Source organism: Camellia sinensis, chromosome 14, assembly GCF_055761805.1.
Source record: "Camellia sinensis isolate YWXY chromosome 14, ASM5576180v1, whole genome shotgun sequence".
NCBI lineage: Eukaryota > Viridiplantae > Streptophyta > Magnoliopsida > Ericales > Theaceae > Camellia > Camellia sinensis.
Genome location: NC_138974.1, coordinates 12,057,780 through 12,074,437, shown reverse-complemented (window position 1 = coordinate 12,074,437; position 16,658 = coordinate 12,057,780). Strand labels below are relative to the sequence as shown.

General features: G+C 35.8%; 1 protein-coding gene and 1 pseudogene across 1 annotated transcript; both read right to left on the bottom strand.

Moving 5' to 3' along the window:
- Nucleotides 1-1,930: 1,930 nt before the first annotated feature.
- LOC145806800 (uncharacterized) lies at nt 1,931-7,009 on the bottom strand (annotated as a pseudogene).
- On the bottom strand, nt 6,763-13,068 carry LOC145807934 (histone-lysine N-methyltransferase ATXR3-like). The gene is made up of 8 exons (XM_082906981.1): nt 13,008-13,068; nt 12,438-12,532; nt 12,217-12,352; nt 10,852-10,962; nt 10,641-10,741; nt 7,501-7,600; nt 7,283-7,378; nt 6,763-6,781 (listed from the first exon to the last, which is right to left on the bottom strand). Exons 2-7 carry the CDS (start codon nt 12,512-12,514, stop codon nt 7,349-7,351), a joined length of 555 nt encoding a protein of 184 aa, XP_082763107.1. The 5' UTR covers nt 12,515-12,532; nt 13,008-13,068; the 3' UTR covers nt 6,763-6,781; nt 7,283-7,348.
- Between the last annotated feature and the right edge of the window lie 3,590 nt (nt 13,069-16,658).

Below are 16,658 nucleotides of genomic sequence, written 5' to 3'. Positions count from 1 at the left end.
TTCTCAATTTCCCAATATAAGGTCGTGTGTGTTCCATTCGCTCGATCAATCACAATCTTCATAACACATGTTCTCCAATTTTATTTTTTTTATTACTATTTTTTCACAAAATCTTGTATAATTTTTTTTTTTTTTTTTTTTGGGAGGGGGGTGGGGGGGGGGGGGGTTTATATATGTGTGGTGTTGATAATAGTTTACACAACTGAATTAAGAAAACACTTGGATAAGATTTTATAAAATTTATTGGTAGGGTCTATTTTTGAAAAAAAAAAATCTTGTTGTCATATATCTTAAAAATATACTTTTAAAAAATATAATTTTAACAACTCCAAACAATCCCTAGTCAAAAAGTGTACTTATTTGAGGTACTTATAACTTATTTTATTCTATATTTTGTGCAACTTATATATACAACATATTTATTGAAAATAACGTAAATAAATAAATTATCCGTAAGTTGAAAAATTTACTTTTGACTTTAATTTTTTTATTATCAATTTTAAATTTATAATAAGTTATAGCAAACAGGCCATTGTTATGTATTTTAAACTTCTACATAAGCCTGGAGATAATACAGGCCTATGCCATTCATTAGGCCCAAAATTGACACAACGGACACAGTTAAAATTTAGTTTGGGCTCCACGTCAGCCCAAAAAGAATTGCATATCTTCTATTTCTTTTTGGTAGGAGATACTCATCAAGGAAGGGATCTTCTGTCCAAAACTATATCTCCCTCTTCCTCTGTCCCAGGCCACTCTTCATCACACGATCAAGTAAGAGAGACCGTGACGGTGTAGCTTGGGACAAGAAGACACTCTCCATCGCATGATCAAGTTAGAGTGATTGTATAGTAAAAAAATGGTTTGAGACAGGGTAGTCTCACCCGATCTCATCTGGTGAGAATCCCAACCTCCTCATTTGGCATACTAATATCTATATTCATAAAAAAATATAAAAAATATAAAAAAATTGAACCCTTAGCGTCTTAAGTATGTACATCCATCAACTTCAACTCATTGCAGAATGAAAGGATATAACAATTATCATTTTTTCCCCTCAGGCTATGTTTGATTCATAAGACTAATAGTGAAAATATTAATAATCTCATCAAAGTAATGTAATATTCACTATCCAATTGGATTACTATAATAAATTATCCCCTTGTCTATTGTTTGATTTACATTGGATAAGAAAACATATAAATATAGGATTACAATTATATTTATCTTTTTTTCTAATCTTATCCTCCATCAATGTTTCTTCACAATCTTTACTTTATCGAAATTTCTTCATAAACGTGGTTTTGAATAAAATTATAAATAAATAAATAAAAGCAAAATACAAAATGCAAAATACAAAGGTCATGTTTAGTTTGTTTTTTAATTTTTTTTAAAATATAAATTAATTTGATAAAATAAATATCAAAAAATATTTCTAAAATTTTAAAAATTATTTTTAGCTTTCTAAAATATAAAATTATATAAAAATAATAAGTGTTTTAATTTTTAGTCAAAGGTAAAAGTGTTTTTTTATTTTATTTCTCAGTTCAGGATAAATAATCCCCCTACCCTATTAATACTAATTCTACAAATTTGTTGGATTAATCATCCTGAAACAAAATTTCAAAACAAACACAGGATTATTGGATCTACGGATTAATAATTTCAATCTCATATTCTAATCCTCTCAATCAAACATACCCTTAGAGTATTAAATTCATGAGACAATATGGCTTAAAAAATCAGAGGTAGTGTTTGTTGACGCAATGCCAATATGATTTCAAAAAAAAATTCTTTCAAATTGAAAGAGGATGTATTAAAAAAGGTAATTAATCAAAAGCACATTTTAGTGTACTTCTAGGTATTTGAGCTAGCAGAGTTATGCTATTACATATTATATACTAATAAAGAAAGATTATATACTAGCATACATGTTTTTCCTGCACTTTCCAAAGCCAATTAAGGGACTAATTGAAAGGATTCAAAGGTTGTACAGTACAACTTTTACAGCACTAGATAGCACACAATGATTAGAATAGAGCTAAACTTCTTAATGTCAAATATCACATATTTAAACTCTCTTGCAGTACTTCATAATCTAGTAATAAATACCATTGAGCTTGATGCAAAGTAAGTAAATCATGAGAAGGCGAAACCAAACTACCTAACTGAAGTACCTAAGTTGTCTTCAATTGTTCAGCATCAAGGACTTGTCAATTTCTTACTACTTCATTCCTGCAACACCAAACAAGCATCAATAATGTTATGTGTATAGAAGAACAATGAATCTTGGTTACGTATTGAATTTTTTTTTTTTCGGTGTACTTTTTTTGCGATTTTTGTTATGTGAACATAGCATTACTGCAAATCAAAATCTTAGTAACGTATAGCTTCTCTAGTATACATTGAGAGCAAATAGTAACCTTATGTGCACAGAAAAGTGTAATGAACACTTACAAATTTGGGATATATCGTGCCAAGATTTTTATAGAACTTATTTTCTTATAAACATATTGATTTTTGTATATATATCTATATTGTGCATAGCATCACTGCAAATCAAATTCTTATCAATATTTGTATAGCTGGCCTAGAATTAAAGATTAATAAAATGAAAAATGTTTCCTCACATTGTTAGTGCCCTCAGACATCAACCCGGCTGGTGAATTTGGAATGTACCTGGCCCACTATTTCACATAAAATTAGAATAAAATTAGAAATGTAACAAAATAAAGAAGCATTTTTGTTTAGTGATCATCATGAACCAAAACACTTTGAAAAGATAACTTACATTTTTAGCAGCGGCGCTAAAAGCTTCTCGGTGTGGTTTCTCAGGATTGGCCATTTTGATACGCTGTATCTCCTCTCTTTCATTGCAGAACATACATAAAATGCAACATTTCAGACTTAAAAACAGTATCAAACAACAAAAACAATTAGGTTTAGCAATAATAGTGGGTGAAAAATCATTTGTTTTGTAGATTTTTTCTCACTTCATGAATCGATTGTAGGCAGATGGAAGTCAGTGCTTTTTCTCCGGTGCTGCAAATGCAAAACAATCCAAACATAAACCAGAAGTTATGAGATCAATTTACTTGATTGTAAGTAAATTAACACCAAAAAAAAAGAAAAAAGAAAAAAAATTGAGGGATATATATTGATGATCTACGTTTTACAACAAAGGGTGCTTTGGGAGACACTTGCTCGCTTGATGTCGATGAAGATGAGGACGAAGACTGGCCCTTCTTGATTTCACAGCCAAAACCCTACACCGATGGTGATAGACAACATTCATTAGGGAAATTTTTTTCCTTCATTATATCTTTTTCTTTTTTCAGGTCTACTACAAGTACAGAAATCAATTATAAAATTAGATACAGAATACCCATTAAAGAGACAAAATTTTACAAGATTTGTTGGTAGGTCAACTTATATATTTTGTGTCATGTTTTATGACCGATTTATGTGTTGGTAGATTTTTTTTTTGGGAAGCAAAAAACTCAAAAAATATGGTACACAAAGGCCACTGTTAGGGATAAAGCAACTGCCACAACTACCATAAGACTATAGGTGCTATAACAAGAAGTGATGTTGTATGAAGAAGAAGAGCTGTACGCAGTATGTAGAGTTAACCTGAAGACTTGTTTGATGATCAAAATATTGTCCTTGAAGTGGAGGTCTTGTGCTAAGAAAAGAGAGGTTACTGCAATGGCCACATTTCACTGTCACAGTGTCTAACAACCTTTTGCATGGAATCCCAACCTAGGAAAATAGCCAGAGAGAGATAGAGAGAGTTTATATATCTATACAATTATATAAAGCACATAACTCAAATAATTTTGATTTCCGAAAAATTACAGCAATATTAAATTTTTCTCAAATATTTATATTTGCTTAGAAGTTATTGTAAAGATATAAAAAGTAAAAAAATAACTTATGTTCACTACTGGATTCTCTTTTCACTTTCAACCACCCATGATCTCTGTATTGAGAGTTTCAATTACATACGTAGTGTGATCTCTATATATACACACATTTTATAAGCATTTTCTCTACGAGATAAAAGCACCAAAACAACAAATTAGTGTATTTAGAAAGCAACAAAGAATAGGATCACTGTTGTATTAAAAAATGAGTCAGAAAAAGTTTTTTTAAAAAAAAAGGGTCTCTTATATATCATTTATTTATATCACTGATCTACTTGATAAGATATCATTTGTTTGCATTAATTTCTTAATAAATTATCTTCAAGGAAACTAATCATAACTATTATATAGGAGCCTAGGAGGTGACACAAAAAAGTGATAAATAATCAGTAATACATCCACACACACAAGTAAAATAAAATAAAACAAATTAAATTAAATCAACAGAAGATTAAAAAGGGTTTTATTGATTGAAAGGGACAAGTTTCAGAACACAAAATTCGACCCCTCCTTTGATTATTTTTGTTTGCCTTGCCAATTGTAGCAAGGGTGATACTGAAGTCGTCGTTGAAAGAGATAGATAACATGGTTGGATAATGAATAGATAGATAGATGAGACATAGATTGATCTATGTTGTTGGCTAGCTTCTTTTATATAGAAACTAGATCTTGCACATATATAGAGGGTTTTAAGAGTGTGAAATTGAGTAGTTATTACAGCAAGAACAGTGTTGCAGAAGTTGCAACGAACGTAGCATAGATTGTCTGCTGGTGGAACCAAATCCATGGAAGCTTTCTCTCCACCTGAGTTCATTGATGAAGATGAAGAAAAAGATGAAGAGGAAGAGATGGTTTGAATGAAGTGAGTGGGTCCAAGATAGAAAGGGTTTGTGAATATGTAGTGTAGTAATAAATAGGTGGGAATTGTGACGTTGGAGATAGTGTCAAAAAGAAAAAAGAAAATGAAAATCTAGGATTTAAAAAATTGACAATTATTAAAATAGAATATGTGGTGGATCTTACAAATTCAAATAGTCCACGAGCCATAGACAATCCACACTCTTTATCTAAATTATAAATTTTAGAATAAAAATTTAAAAAAAAAAATCTCAATATTTGATCTTTGTATCCAAATAAATCCTAAATTTTTTATTTTGTCACTTTATAATCTTTTGATTTGTTTTTAATCTAAATTATTTATCTATTTTCATTAAGTAAAGTCGATAAAAAAAAACGATATTAGCCATTAAACTCAAATTTTGTGAACGTGTATATACTCTTTTAAGTCCAACAACATATTAGCAATCGCCTTTGCTTCTGATTTTGAGTTGGTTCAATGCGGAGTAATATGGACCACAGTTTTATCTCATGGTATGTACCATTCACTTGATCAAAACCTAGACAATTTAACTAAATCCATATTAAAGACAATCATAACCCTTTTTGTCTATAATCATCTGCTCAGTTGCACTAAATCCCAGATGAAAAAGAAAAAAGAAAAAAAAATTACAAAAGGAGTTGGATTTCCATACAACACAAATGAGTATATGACCATAGTTATTTCACATTGATTCCACTGTCTGTAATTTTAAGAAATTGATATTTCATTAACTTTTTTTAACCCTTCCACACCACACCCATGCAGCCAAAGGCAGAGCAGAGCTAAGTTGGGGCAGGGGAGCAATTGTTGAGTTTTAATTTTTGATTAATGATATATAAACAAAATTCTTATACAAAATGCCATTCATACATCATAAAAAATAAAAATCAATATAAAAATTTCAATGGGTCTCCAGAACCAAAAAAATACAATAAAAACTTGAGTTAATTACTTAAAAGTCCTATTTATAAATGCTATGGTAACTCAAGTTTTATCTAGGGTGTTTTGCGAAGATGGTTAAAAGTTATTTTTTAGTTATTTTTGATTTTTTTGTGAGAGAGACAAGCGGGTCGAAAGTTGGATAGTGGCTTTTAACCCACTTCCCAAAATAGAAGATGTTTTGAACCAATAAGTCCTATTTTGTAAAATTAAGAATATTATCAATTTTTTTTTCTAATTCACCGTCTGGACTGGAAGGACCCAACTCCTTGTGTTGAAATTATGGTTCATTTACACAGGCACCATCTTTGATAGTTCATACATCATTCATTCAGATATGATGTTTTTAAGTAGTCACATTTAGTGTCTGAAACTCAATAACAAACATGCTCCCATTCTTATGAAACATAAATGTATTTAAAAACAACATACCTTGTCAAGAGTAAGAGCCAAATTCTGAAGCCTTTGGTTGTAGACTCCCTCTGCCTGTCTCATACAAAAACAAAAGGGATAAATATCAACAACAGTTAACAGCAAGAATACCTCTCAATATATTACTCTAATCCTAAGTTCACATGGAAAACAAAGACTAAGGGAGAACTTAGTGTGTATGTGTGTTGTTGGAAGGGAGGGGGTGCTGTCAGTAATATTCACCTGGACCTCAGCATCACTTTTTTCAACCTCAATGGAGATATCTGCAAAGTATTTCCTCTTTTCTTCCAAATTATGCCTCAAAATCTCCTCAGGAAGCTTAGTTCGTTCAAAATTGATAAATCTCACCTTCACATAAGATGAATGTTTCAGATGAACAGAATCTTTTAAAAGGCCAAACCCATAAATGCAAGCTAGATATAGCATAGATATATACCAGACGAGCTGAGTAAGTAATCAGCCAACCCGGCAATCCCCCAAGTAAACAACTTCCCAAACCAGCCCTACCCAAGTCAATATAATCTTCTTCAGATACAAAATTTAATTCACAAGCCCCTAGCAACAAGTGATGTCGATCCAGTATTCCATGCCAATCCTTCAGAACCTAGTGAATATTAGAATAAAGTTAAATGAAAATATAACTGACTTAATTTCAATAGGAAAGGAATAACCACATTTACCACCACATGAAAATACTAAAAGTAAATAAACATGGATGGTTTGCTGTAGAAACTGCTCCCACTCTGAGCTTACTTTAAGGAAAGATAGGATTGTGCAATACCACTGGTTCTGAAGCTTGCCGTGTTATTTCGGAAAGGGGAAAGGAATTCATTATAGATTAAGAGTTGAGTAAGGGGGGCAGAGCTTGAAGCTCATCAGCCGCAGGAACAAGGAGCGAATCCTCCAAAAATGGAATGAGCTTACAACAGCCAGAATTCTAATGAAGCAAGCCCCTTGTACAAGGCCGGTTGAACCCCAAACTCCACGGGACCAACTAAAACTTTCTTTTCCTTTCCTTTTGCTTTTGTTTTGTCCAGTTGACAAAACTTGATGTGATATTCAGATTTGGAAATTACAGTTAAGAAAAACATATTCAAGCCCGTACCTTCTGAAAGGCTCCTTCACCCGTCAGATTCAAGTAGCTCCCACGGCAAACTTGGCTCCCACATAATCAAACTGATGCTTCATATTCTTCTTTACTCTGCAGCATAATAAGCAGACATACATTGCCAGCAATATTATAATAGTTTCTATTAACAATCACACAAATTATCACCCAGAATAGAAATAAAAATAAAAGCTTAACAAGCTCAAAACACACACCTCCGTAACAGAATTATAATCAAATGTGATCTCTTCACCATATTCAATTGGGCGTACTGCATAGATTCCAATCTGGTACTGACCATCAACAGCAGTAACTCTGCTTTCACAGAAAGGAGGAATGAGTATGCAACATTCAGACAAGCACAACTAGTCAATCATGAAGGGAAAATTTTATCAAATGATATAGAGCAAACTTGTTAAAAAAAAATAAATAAAAAAAAAAGAAGAAGAAGAAGCAAACAAACAAACATAAATCCATCAAACAGACTAGGGGTGACGGTGGGGATGGAGATGAGGATGGGAAAAGTGGGAGGAAGAAGTCAAGGAGAGCCCCAACAATGAGATTCGAATAATTGCAGGATTTTTTTTTTTTTTTTTGCAAGTTCTTGAAACAATTATACAATACAACTAAATGGTTTTCGGGGTCACTTTTTGTTACTTCTAATTACTTCTTTGATAAGATGTTTGTCACTCAAACCAAGATAGAGCAATTAACCAAAAAGGGCAACAAGCTTCTGTCTACAATAGCACAAAATATGAAAGCAAAATTTGACAAGTATTGGAGGAATGGGGAGAAAATCAATCTACTTGTTTATGTTGTTATGGTTCTTGATCCCCTAAAGAAATTTAAATGTTTGAAATTTTGTTTCTTACAATTAGTTGAAAAGTGGTGAGTGAGATGACAGGCGGATGATTCAATAAGTGTCCAAATGTCTAATTTGAGTGAAGCTTCTGGGACGAAGGTGGATGATGATTGTGATAATCTACGTCTTCTAATTGCTTCTCAATTTAGATTTTTTTTGAGGAGAAATATACTAGCATGTGTAAGTCTGAAGAAGATAAATACTTGGCCAACTTGTGTGAAGCTTCTAATGAAGAGAATTTTGATATATTGGGATCATGGAAGGTCAATTCTTCGAAGTAAAGAGTGTGGTCGACAATACCCATCTATACAGTTGTTTCTCAGCCTTTTGTTTGGGAAGACACATACTTGATTCATTCCGTAATTCATATCTCCCATGATGCTAGAGATTCTGATTTGTGCACAGAATTGACTTCATTGCTTCTGAGTTGGCCTTTAGTACAGGACACATAGTTGATCCATTTGATTTATGTACACAATTGGCTTCAAACAACATATCCCATTTCTCTTCGAAAGGCAATGGATGATGTTGAGTAATTTATATAATACAAATTTTGGATTATTTCTATAAGTATGCTATGTACTATTCAATGAAAACTCTCTACTAAACATGTATATAAATATATAAAATTATATATATCATATAATCATATTAAATGAAATGAATCTTACTATTCCCGATTAACTATTTTAGCAATAAGATTCACAATTCCATTCGTGATTTGACAATAATAGCTATAATTCATAGCTTCAAACAATCACAAAAATCAACAAAATTCCAAGATGCAAAAATGAAAAATTCAAGAGATTCAATTTGCTAACCAATTTTTAGTTTTTATCTCTCCTAGGGGTTACCTGTATAAATTTTTTGAATACCAACAAAAGCATACACCCACTAAGAATCACGGACACGGAAATTTTCAAAAAATGTTTTTCAAAAAATGCAAAACACGGCATGTGCGCACAAAATATAAAATTTTATATATTTGTTATATGTCATATATATATGAAAATATCATTCCAAGAAAATAAACAAATATAATATAACACTAATTTCTATAAATTGACATTGTTTTTCTTTTTATCATCATATTCTAAGTTATTTTGTTTAAACTTATAATTAGTTTCATGTGTCTAACCAATGAACGCGTGTGTTTAAATAATGGAAACGTGTGTCCTCCAAGTGTCCCAAGAGTGTATGGGACTAAATTTTTTTTTAAAAAAACTAAGACCCATTTGGATGAGTGTCAGACACGCCAAGAAGTGTCCCACACGAACACGCCACATTTTTAGAAGTGTCCGTGCTTCTTAGCCACCCACAACACGAACTCAAAGATGATGTTTTAATGCTATTCAACACACAAATGGTCCAATGGGAGCAAGAATTTCCAAGAACATTTTGTTTCCAAGCAAAAGAGTCGTTTTCAAGTAGTGTACAACCGATTACATATTAGAGGAGCCAAACAGGCAGGTTTAGGCCGGTCAAAATAGGTTATGCATTTAAAACAACTCAGCCCAAATCTGCCCATATAATAAACGGGCTTAAACGGGTTGCTTTGGACTGAACAAATGAACATGAACAACACATTTACTTCATTAATTTTTATTTCAAAAATTACAACAAATTTATTCAGTGAATTTTAAATAATAAAAAAATAAAAATAAAAAAACAACTTATTTTGATTTTTTAAAAAAGATTTTCATATAAATAATAATAATATAAAAATAATTAATCTTTGCAAACTTCTTGCTATTTTTACTTTTTGAGAATATTACAGCAAAAATGAACAATGAAAAAATGGAAACACAGGCTCTAGATTAAATCAACAAGAACATAGAGGATGTTATTCTCCGAGCTAATAGATTGGGTGTTCTACATTGCTTAAGGTTGCTCTCCCTCTACTTCTTTCTCGATCCTCTGCTTCATTATAGTATTTACTGGGTTTGTCTTCAGGTTCTCAAGCTATTCTCAGACTATGTGGTGCTGGTGCTGGTGCTGGTGCTGCTGGGGGAGGTGGAGTAGCGGTGGCAGCAGCAATGGTGGTGTTGGTGCTGGTGCTGGTGCTGGTGCTGGTGCTGGTGGAGTGGCAGCGACAGTGGTGGTGGAGTTGTAATGGAGATGATAGTGTTGGTGTGGTGGAGGAAGTGGTATCCGTTTAAATGGTTTAAACGGATACCATGTCCAACCCATTTAAGCCCAATTTTAATTGGGTTTGTAAAATGCAACCCATTTATGAATTTGGACAGGTTTAGACCGGCTTTTAATGGGTGTAATTGGAGACAAAACTTCAAGTTCATTTTAAGCAACAATATATACATGCTCACTATTGATAAGTTGAATAGTTACTTCTAAAATTTTGTATTTTTCCTCTTTGGAGATACACTTTCTAATAATGTGTGCAACAAAAAACACCATCAAAAATTCGTGGATAAGCAATCATACAGCCATGCATTTCACAGAGAGGGGACATGAATACAAGTATATATCACTTACTTTGCTTCACAATTAGGGTGACATGAATGACAAATTCGACTTGCGTAGTTTGCTTTGTGCATCGCATCAACAACAACTAAATCATACCCATCAGCATCACCCTGGCAAATAAGAGCACACGATCAAATGAACAAGTTCAAACAATCAAGAAGAAACACAAGGTCGTAACAACTCAAGCACAAAATTTGTTCAAGTAAAGCATAAAGTGCACCTTTGGCCGCTCAAGATAAATGTTGTAGAACTCTGGCGCTGGATCTTTAGAACTTTTTTGCAAAGAACGAATCCCATCTTGCTTCTCAAACCATTTCCAACCAGGACAAACCTATAACCATAAAAAGGAAAAGTATTTGCTTCCCCAATCAAACTAGGTTTCCTAGCTACTACGTAACTCAAGAAGCACTTTTTGCTTTTGAAAAAGGGGAACATGAAGAAGGAATGACTATCAGCCAAAGGCCTAAGCTGTTTGCTTGCCAGGGCAATTCAAGTGTAACTGTCCAATGAACGACAATAAAAAATGCTCTATTGATGGTTCATCCTCAAAGCTAATGTTAATCTAAGTAATTTTAATACAACAACAATAACAATATTTACTAGTAGACAAATTTATCAAACTGAATATCCACATCAAACTATAGCAGAACTATATAAAAGATAGGCCTGAAACTGATATCATTAGAATGGAGCACATACTTTCTACATAATAGAAACTTGCCAAAAAAGGCCTTCCCCATTCTGGCCCCCGAAATTGAGGGCACTGACAAGATATAATCAATAAGTAGCCCCAAATTCACAACAGAAAGGTTCCCAATCAAGGTTGAAGCACAAAAGGGGAGTTAGTTAAATGAGTTCACTAGAAAAACTATGGTGATGTATACTCTAGAAACTGTCCTACTATGATATGCAACCTGGAATTGAGGACTCGGTAAATGCTGCAACAGTGAAGAATCTCCCCAGTATCTACTTTGTGGACCAAAGAGTTAGTTATCTAGAATAATAAGAACTTACAGCCCTTCGACTAAAGGGGAACATACAGATTCATACTGCATTTTTGACAAACCACCAAATCAGGTACTGACACAAATTACTTGGGTAGAACTCACCCTTGAAAACCGTCTTGCAAGGGGAGGACACCCAAGATGCTGCATAGGTGCATCCGATCTCATACTTGACGTGGTGGCTGACTCTGATACCAAATGATACAAACCACTTGGGAACAACTCACCATTGAAAACTGACTTGCAGGGAGAGGGTCTTGAAGAGGCTTATACGCACACAACCAAGGCTTTTGTTGACCGATGTGAAATCGTAACAAATGCCAAAAAAAAAATCACCAGATCAAAAGAAAGAACTTCATTTGCACAGTGGTACTAAACAAATACTGGGACTAGCTATATACGTAAGCAAACATAAGAAATTGAATCAGACAAAAACAATTCATGGGTGGCTTTCATTCAATCACAGCCCAAGGCCATCTTTAAAAAAATAAAATAAAATAATAATAATACCTTAAGATTGCTCATTCAGTCATAAAGAAAAATAAATTGAGCTAATGAGGATATATTGAGACTAAAAATACCTTTAATAGAAGGCCATCCTTGGCCAGCTTATAATTGCTGTCAGCATGATTTTTAGCCACAACATGCTCGTCTGCCCAAAATATGTACCACTTCGCCCAATCAACAGTCTTGTTATAAGGAGCTTCACATAGTTTTCTGCTCCCAACCATATATACAAACCAAACTCATAAGACTGCAGAAAAGAAAAACCAAACAAAATGGGGAACAAAAGTATTAATACCCCATCAAGCCAATGAGAGAACCGCCTGACAAAGCAATGGCAAAAACACCCCTCTCCTTCACTGACACCTCCGACATAAAACTTTTTAAGGAACTCTAGTACAAAGCAACCAGCTCCAGTTAGAAGGTATGTGAATGCATTTCAATCCATATTTGTTCTACAAAAATAATAATAAAAGAATGAAAATGGCTCCATCAAAGTTATACAAATCTCTTCTCTAGGGTAATAGGATAAAGCATAAGAAAATACATGGAAAATATTCCGAAAAAACTAGTTTTGAAACTAAGAAAATGTATCATATTCCCAAAACTACATGTGGACTGCACTCCCAGTGCCATTTATCTTTGTTTTGGGCCTTGGTGTCATCTCCTTTCAAAAGGATACCTTTGTGTTTTATTTCTAGAGATTGGAGAGCCATTTGTTATTTGTTATTTGTAATTTGCTCTCCACATTTCTTTTTGGTGGATTCATTGTCCTCCCTTTTTCTTGTGTTTCTTGTCTTACTCTGTTCAGTAATATTTCTCCATAGCATATCCAAAAAAAAAAAAAAACTGCACTCTGACTGCTCACCGTGTCATAGAATGAGGTACCATCGTGAATGCCACCTTGAACTAACTTGATTTGAGTTGCAGGATATCATTTGTCGGTTCACAAGACAAACCTAGCATGCAAAATTGCCCTTGCTAATTGTATCCTCCCAACCCCCCCCGCCCCCCCCAACCCAACCCCCCAGCCCCCCCGCCCCCCCCGCCCCGCCCCCCCAACCCAACCCCCCCACCCCCCCAACCCACCCCTCACGTCACACACGTCACTCCCGTCACACACGTCACTCCCGTCACACCCGTCACACACGTCACTCCCGTCACACACGTCACACCCGTCACTCCCGTCACACACGTCACTCCCGTCACACCCGTCACTCCCGTCACACCCGTCACTCCCGTCACACATGTCACACCCGTCACACCCGTCACTCCCGTCACACACGTCACTCCCGTCACACCCGTCACTTTCCTCCCCTTCCCTCACTCCCCTCTCGTCACTCACGTCACACCCGTCACTCCCCTCCCCTCCTCTCACTCCCCTCACGTCACTCCCGTCACTCCCGTCACTCCCCTCCCCTCCCCTCACGTCACTCCCGTCACTCCCCTCACGTCACACCCGTCACTCCCCTCCTCTCCCCTCACTCCCCTCACGTCACACCCGTCACTCCCGTCCCCTCACGTCACTCCCGACACTCCCCTCCCCTCACGTCACTCCCCTCACGTCACACCCGTCACTCCCCTCCTCTCCCCTCACTCCCCTCACGTCACACCCGTCACTCCCCTCCCCTCACGTCACTCCCGACACTCCCCTCCCCTCACGTCACTCACGTCACTCCCCTCACTCCCCTCCCCTCACGTCACTCCCCTCACTCCCCTCCCCTCCCGTCACTCCCCTCACGTCACTCCCCTCACTCACGTCACTCCCCTTCCCTCCCCTCACGTCACTCCCGACACTTCCCTCCCCTCACGTCACTCCCGACACTTCCCTCCCCTCACGTCACACCCGTCACTCCCTTCCTCTCCCCTCACTCCCCTCACGTCACACCCGTCACTCCCCTCCCCTCACGTCACTCCCGTCACTCCCCTCACGTCACTCCCCTCACTCCCCTCCCCTCCCCTCAAATCACTCCCCTCCCCTCACGACACTCCCGTCACTCCCCTCCCCTCACGTCACTCCCATCACTCCCCTCACTCATGTCACTCCCCTTCCCTCCCCTCCCGTCACTCCCCTCACTTGCGTCCTCCCGTCACTCCCGTCACTCCCCTCCCGTCACTCGCGTCACTCCCCTCTCCTCCCCTCCCGTCACTCCCCTCACTCACGTCACTCCCCTCCCCTCACTCCACTCCCCTCGCTGAGTGGTGGTGGTGGTGGTGGTGGTGGTGGTGGTGGTGGAATAAGGGGAGGTGTTGGTGGTGGTATAGGTGGTGGCAGGGGTATTGGTGGTGGAATAGGGGGAGGTGTTGGTGGTGTTGGAGGAGGTGTTGGTGGTGGTGGTGGTGGTGGTGTTGGAGGAGGCGTTGGTGGTGGTATAGGTGGTGGTGGTGGTGTTGGAGGAGGTATTGGTGGTGGCGGTGGTGGTATTGGTGGGGGCATAGGTGGTAGTGGTGGTGTTGGAGGAGGCCGTTGGTGGTGGTATAGGTACTGGCGGGGGTATCGGTGGTGGTGTAGGTAGTGGTGGTGCTATTGGAGGAGTTGGTGGTGGTGGTGGTGGTGGAGGAGGTATTGGCGGTGGCGTTATGAAAGCTCCCTCCCCCTCCCTCTGTATCAAAGCTCCTTCCCCCTCCCCCTCCCCTTTCAATCGCTGCCTCCCCTCCCCTATATATGAAACTCAGAAAATAAAAATAAAAATAAAAATAAATTCAAAATTACCTCCGTATGGCTCAACTATACCAGACGGCGGGAAGCTGAGATGGAAGGAAGCCTCATACGTCGCGGATTTCATGGTGATTGGCGGCATCATCGCCGCGACTTGATTCTTTTCCTTAGTCAGTTCACCCCCTTCCTGCTGATCCTGCTGTGCCGTAAAACGGCACAGTTTCACCATTTTTTTTTTTTTTTTTTCTCTCATGTTGTTACTATGTTTTTTTAAACTCTAAAATATTAAAAAATAAATAAATAATTTAAGAGTTAAACCTAAACTCTAAAATAAAAAAAAAAAAATTTAAAAATTAAACCCTAAATCCTAAACCCTAAAATAAAAAAATAAAAAAATAAAAAAATTTATATCAAACCATATATATATTCATATACTTTATATTTCTAAACCATATATATATTTTCGACATGTCATATATCAAACATGAGCTCAAAATGAAACAACACGAATTTGTTCAGTGCAACTTATTATAAATTAAAAATTGATAATCAAAAATAAAAATTAAAGTATTCATTTCTTAGTTTAAATTATTTTTACATAATAAATTAAAAGCAAAAGTTTAATCAAATAATTTGTCAAAAACTTTTAGAATAAAAAAAAGTATAATCAATTAAGATAAACCGCATTAAACCGTCCCGATTACATGTAATAATAAACAAATGGAGTTCTAAAATCGATCATTGAATGAGAAGTTTATAAATACATTTTTTTCACAAAATCACAAGGAAGGAGATTGGACTAAAAATATGGCCCAATTATAAATCAGCCTGTTGAGCCTGAGCTTCCGACCCATACTATAAGCTTGTTTTGGTAGCAAAAATATCAAAAAATAAATAAATAATTTAAGAATTAAACCTAAACTCTAAAATAAAAAAATTAAATTTTAAAAATTAAATCCTAAATCCTAAACCCTAAAATAAAAAAATAAAAAAATAAAAAAATTTATATCAAACCATATATATCAATAATCACCAGCAAATCATTCTATACATGTAGGAGTTAAATTTAGGCAGATCTAATCCGAGCAACTCAAACACAGATGGAATGTTTTTAAAATTTAAATAACATATTTTCAAATTTTGTGTATAATTGGAGAAAATTTTAAAAGTCCGTATTAAATTTGAGATGAACTTTGGCAAATGCACACAATTTCATACAATTTGAAGCTCAAAATAATTGGCCATCCTAAGTCTGAGTACAAAAAATAAATAAATAAATAAAAAGAAAAAAAAAAGGTGCAAAAATTTGTATTTTTCACAATTTTACATAAATACTAAATCTAAGAGCATCTCTAATGGTAAATGTTATTATAGCATCTCCAAAGACATACTATAATAGCAAATTGTCAAATTATAGCAATAGTGCTCCAATGATACAAAGCCTTTTTGACAAATCCCAACTGAAGCCGAGGTTGGACAACTGTCTTGGCTGGTCGATCAACCGAAAGACCGGGTGGTCGACCGGTGGATGAAATTTTGCTGAGTTATGCAGAAACAGAGAGCTTGTCAACCGCGGTTGGTTTGCTGGGAAGGATGAAAAAGGAAGGGAAAAAAGAAAAAAAAGGAAGGATACAGTTCGTTTTGGATGAATTGACACATTTGGCATTTGCCAAATTTAACAGCTCCAATGGCAAATTATTGAAGAATCACTTTTGCACCAAAATTGTTATATTAAGCAGCTCTAATAACAAACTATTGAAGGCTCTATTTAAAGCAATAAAATTTAGGAACATTAATTTGGCTTTAAAAAATGACTTTTCCCAAATCAATTGTATTACAAAATCAACGAGATTAGCATAT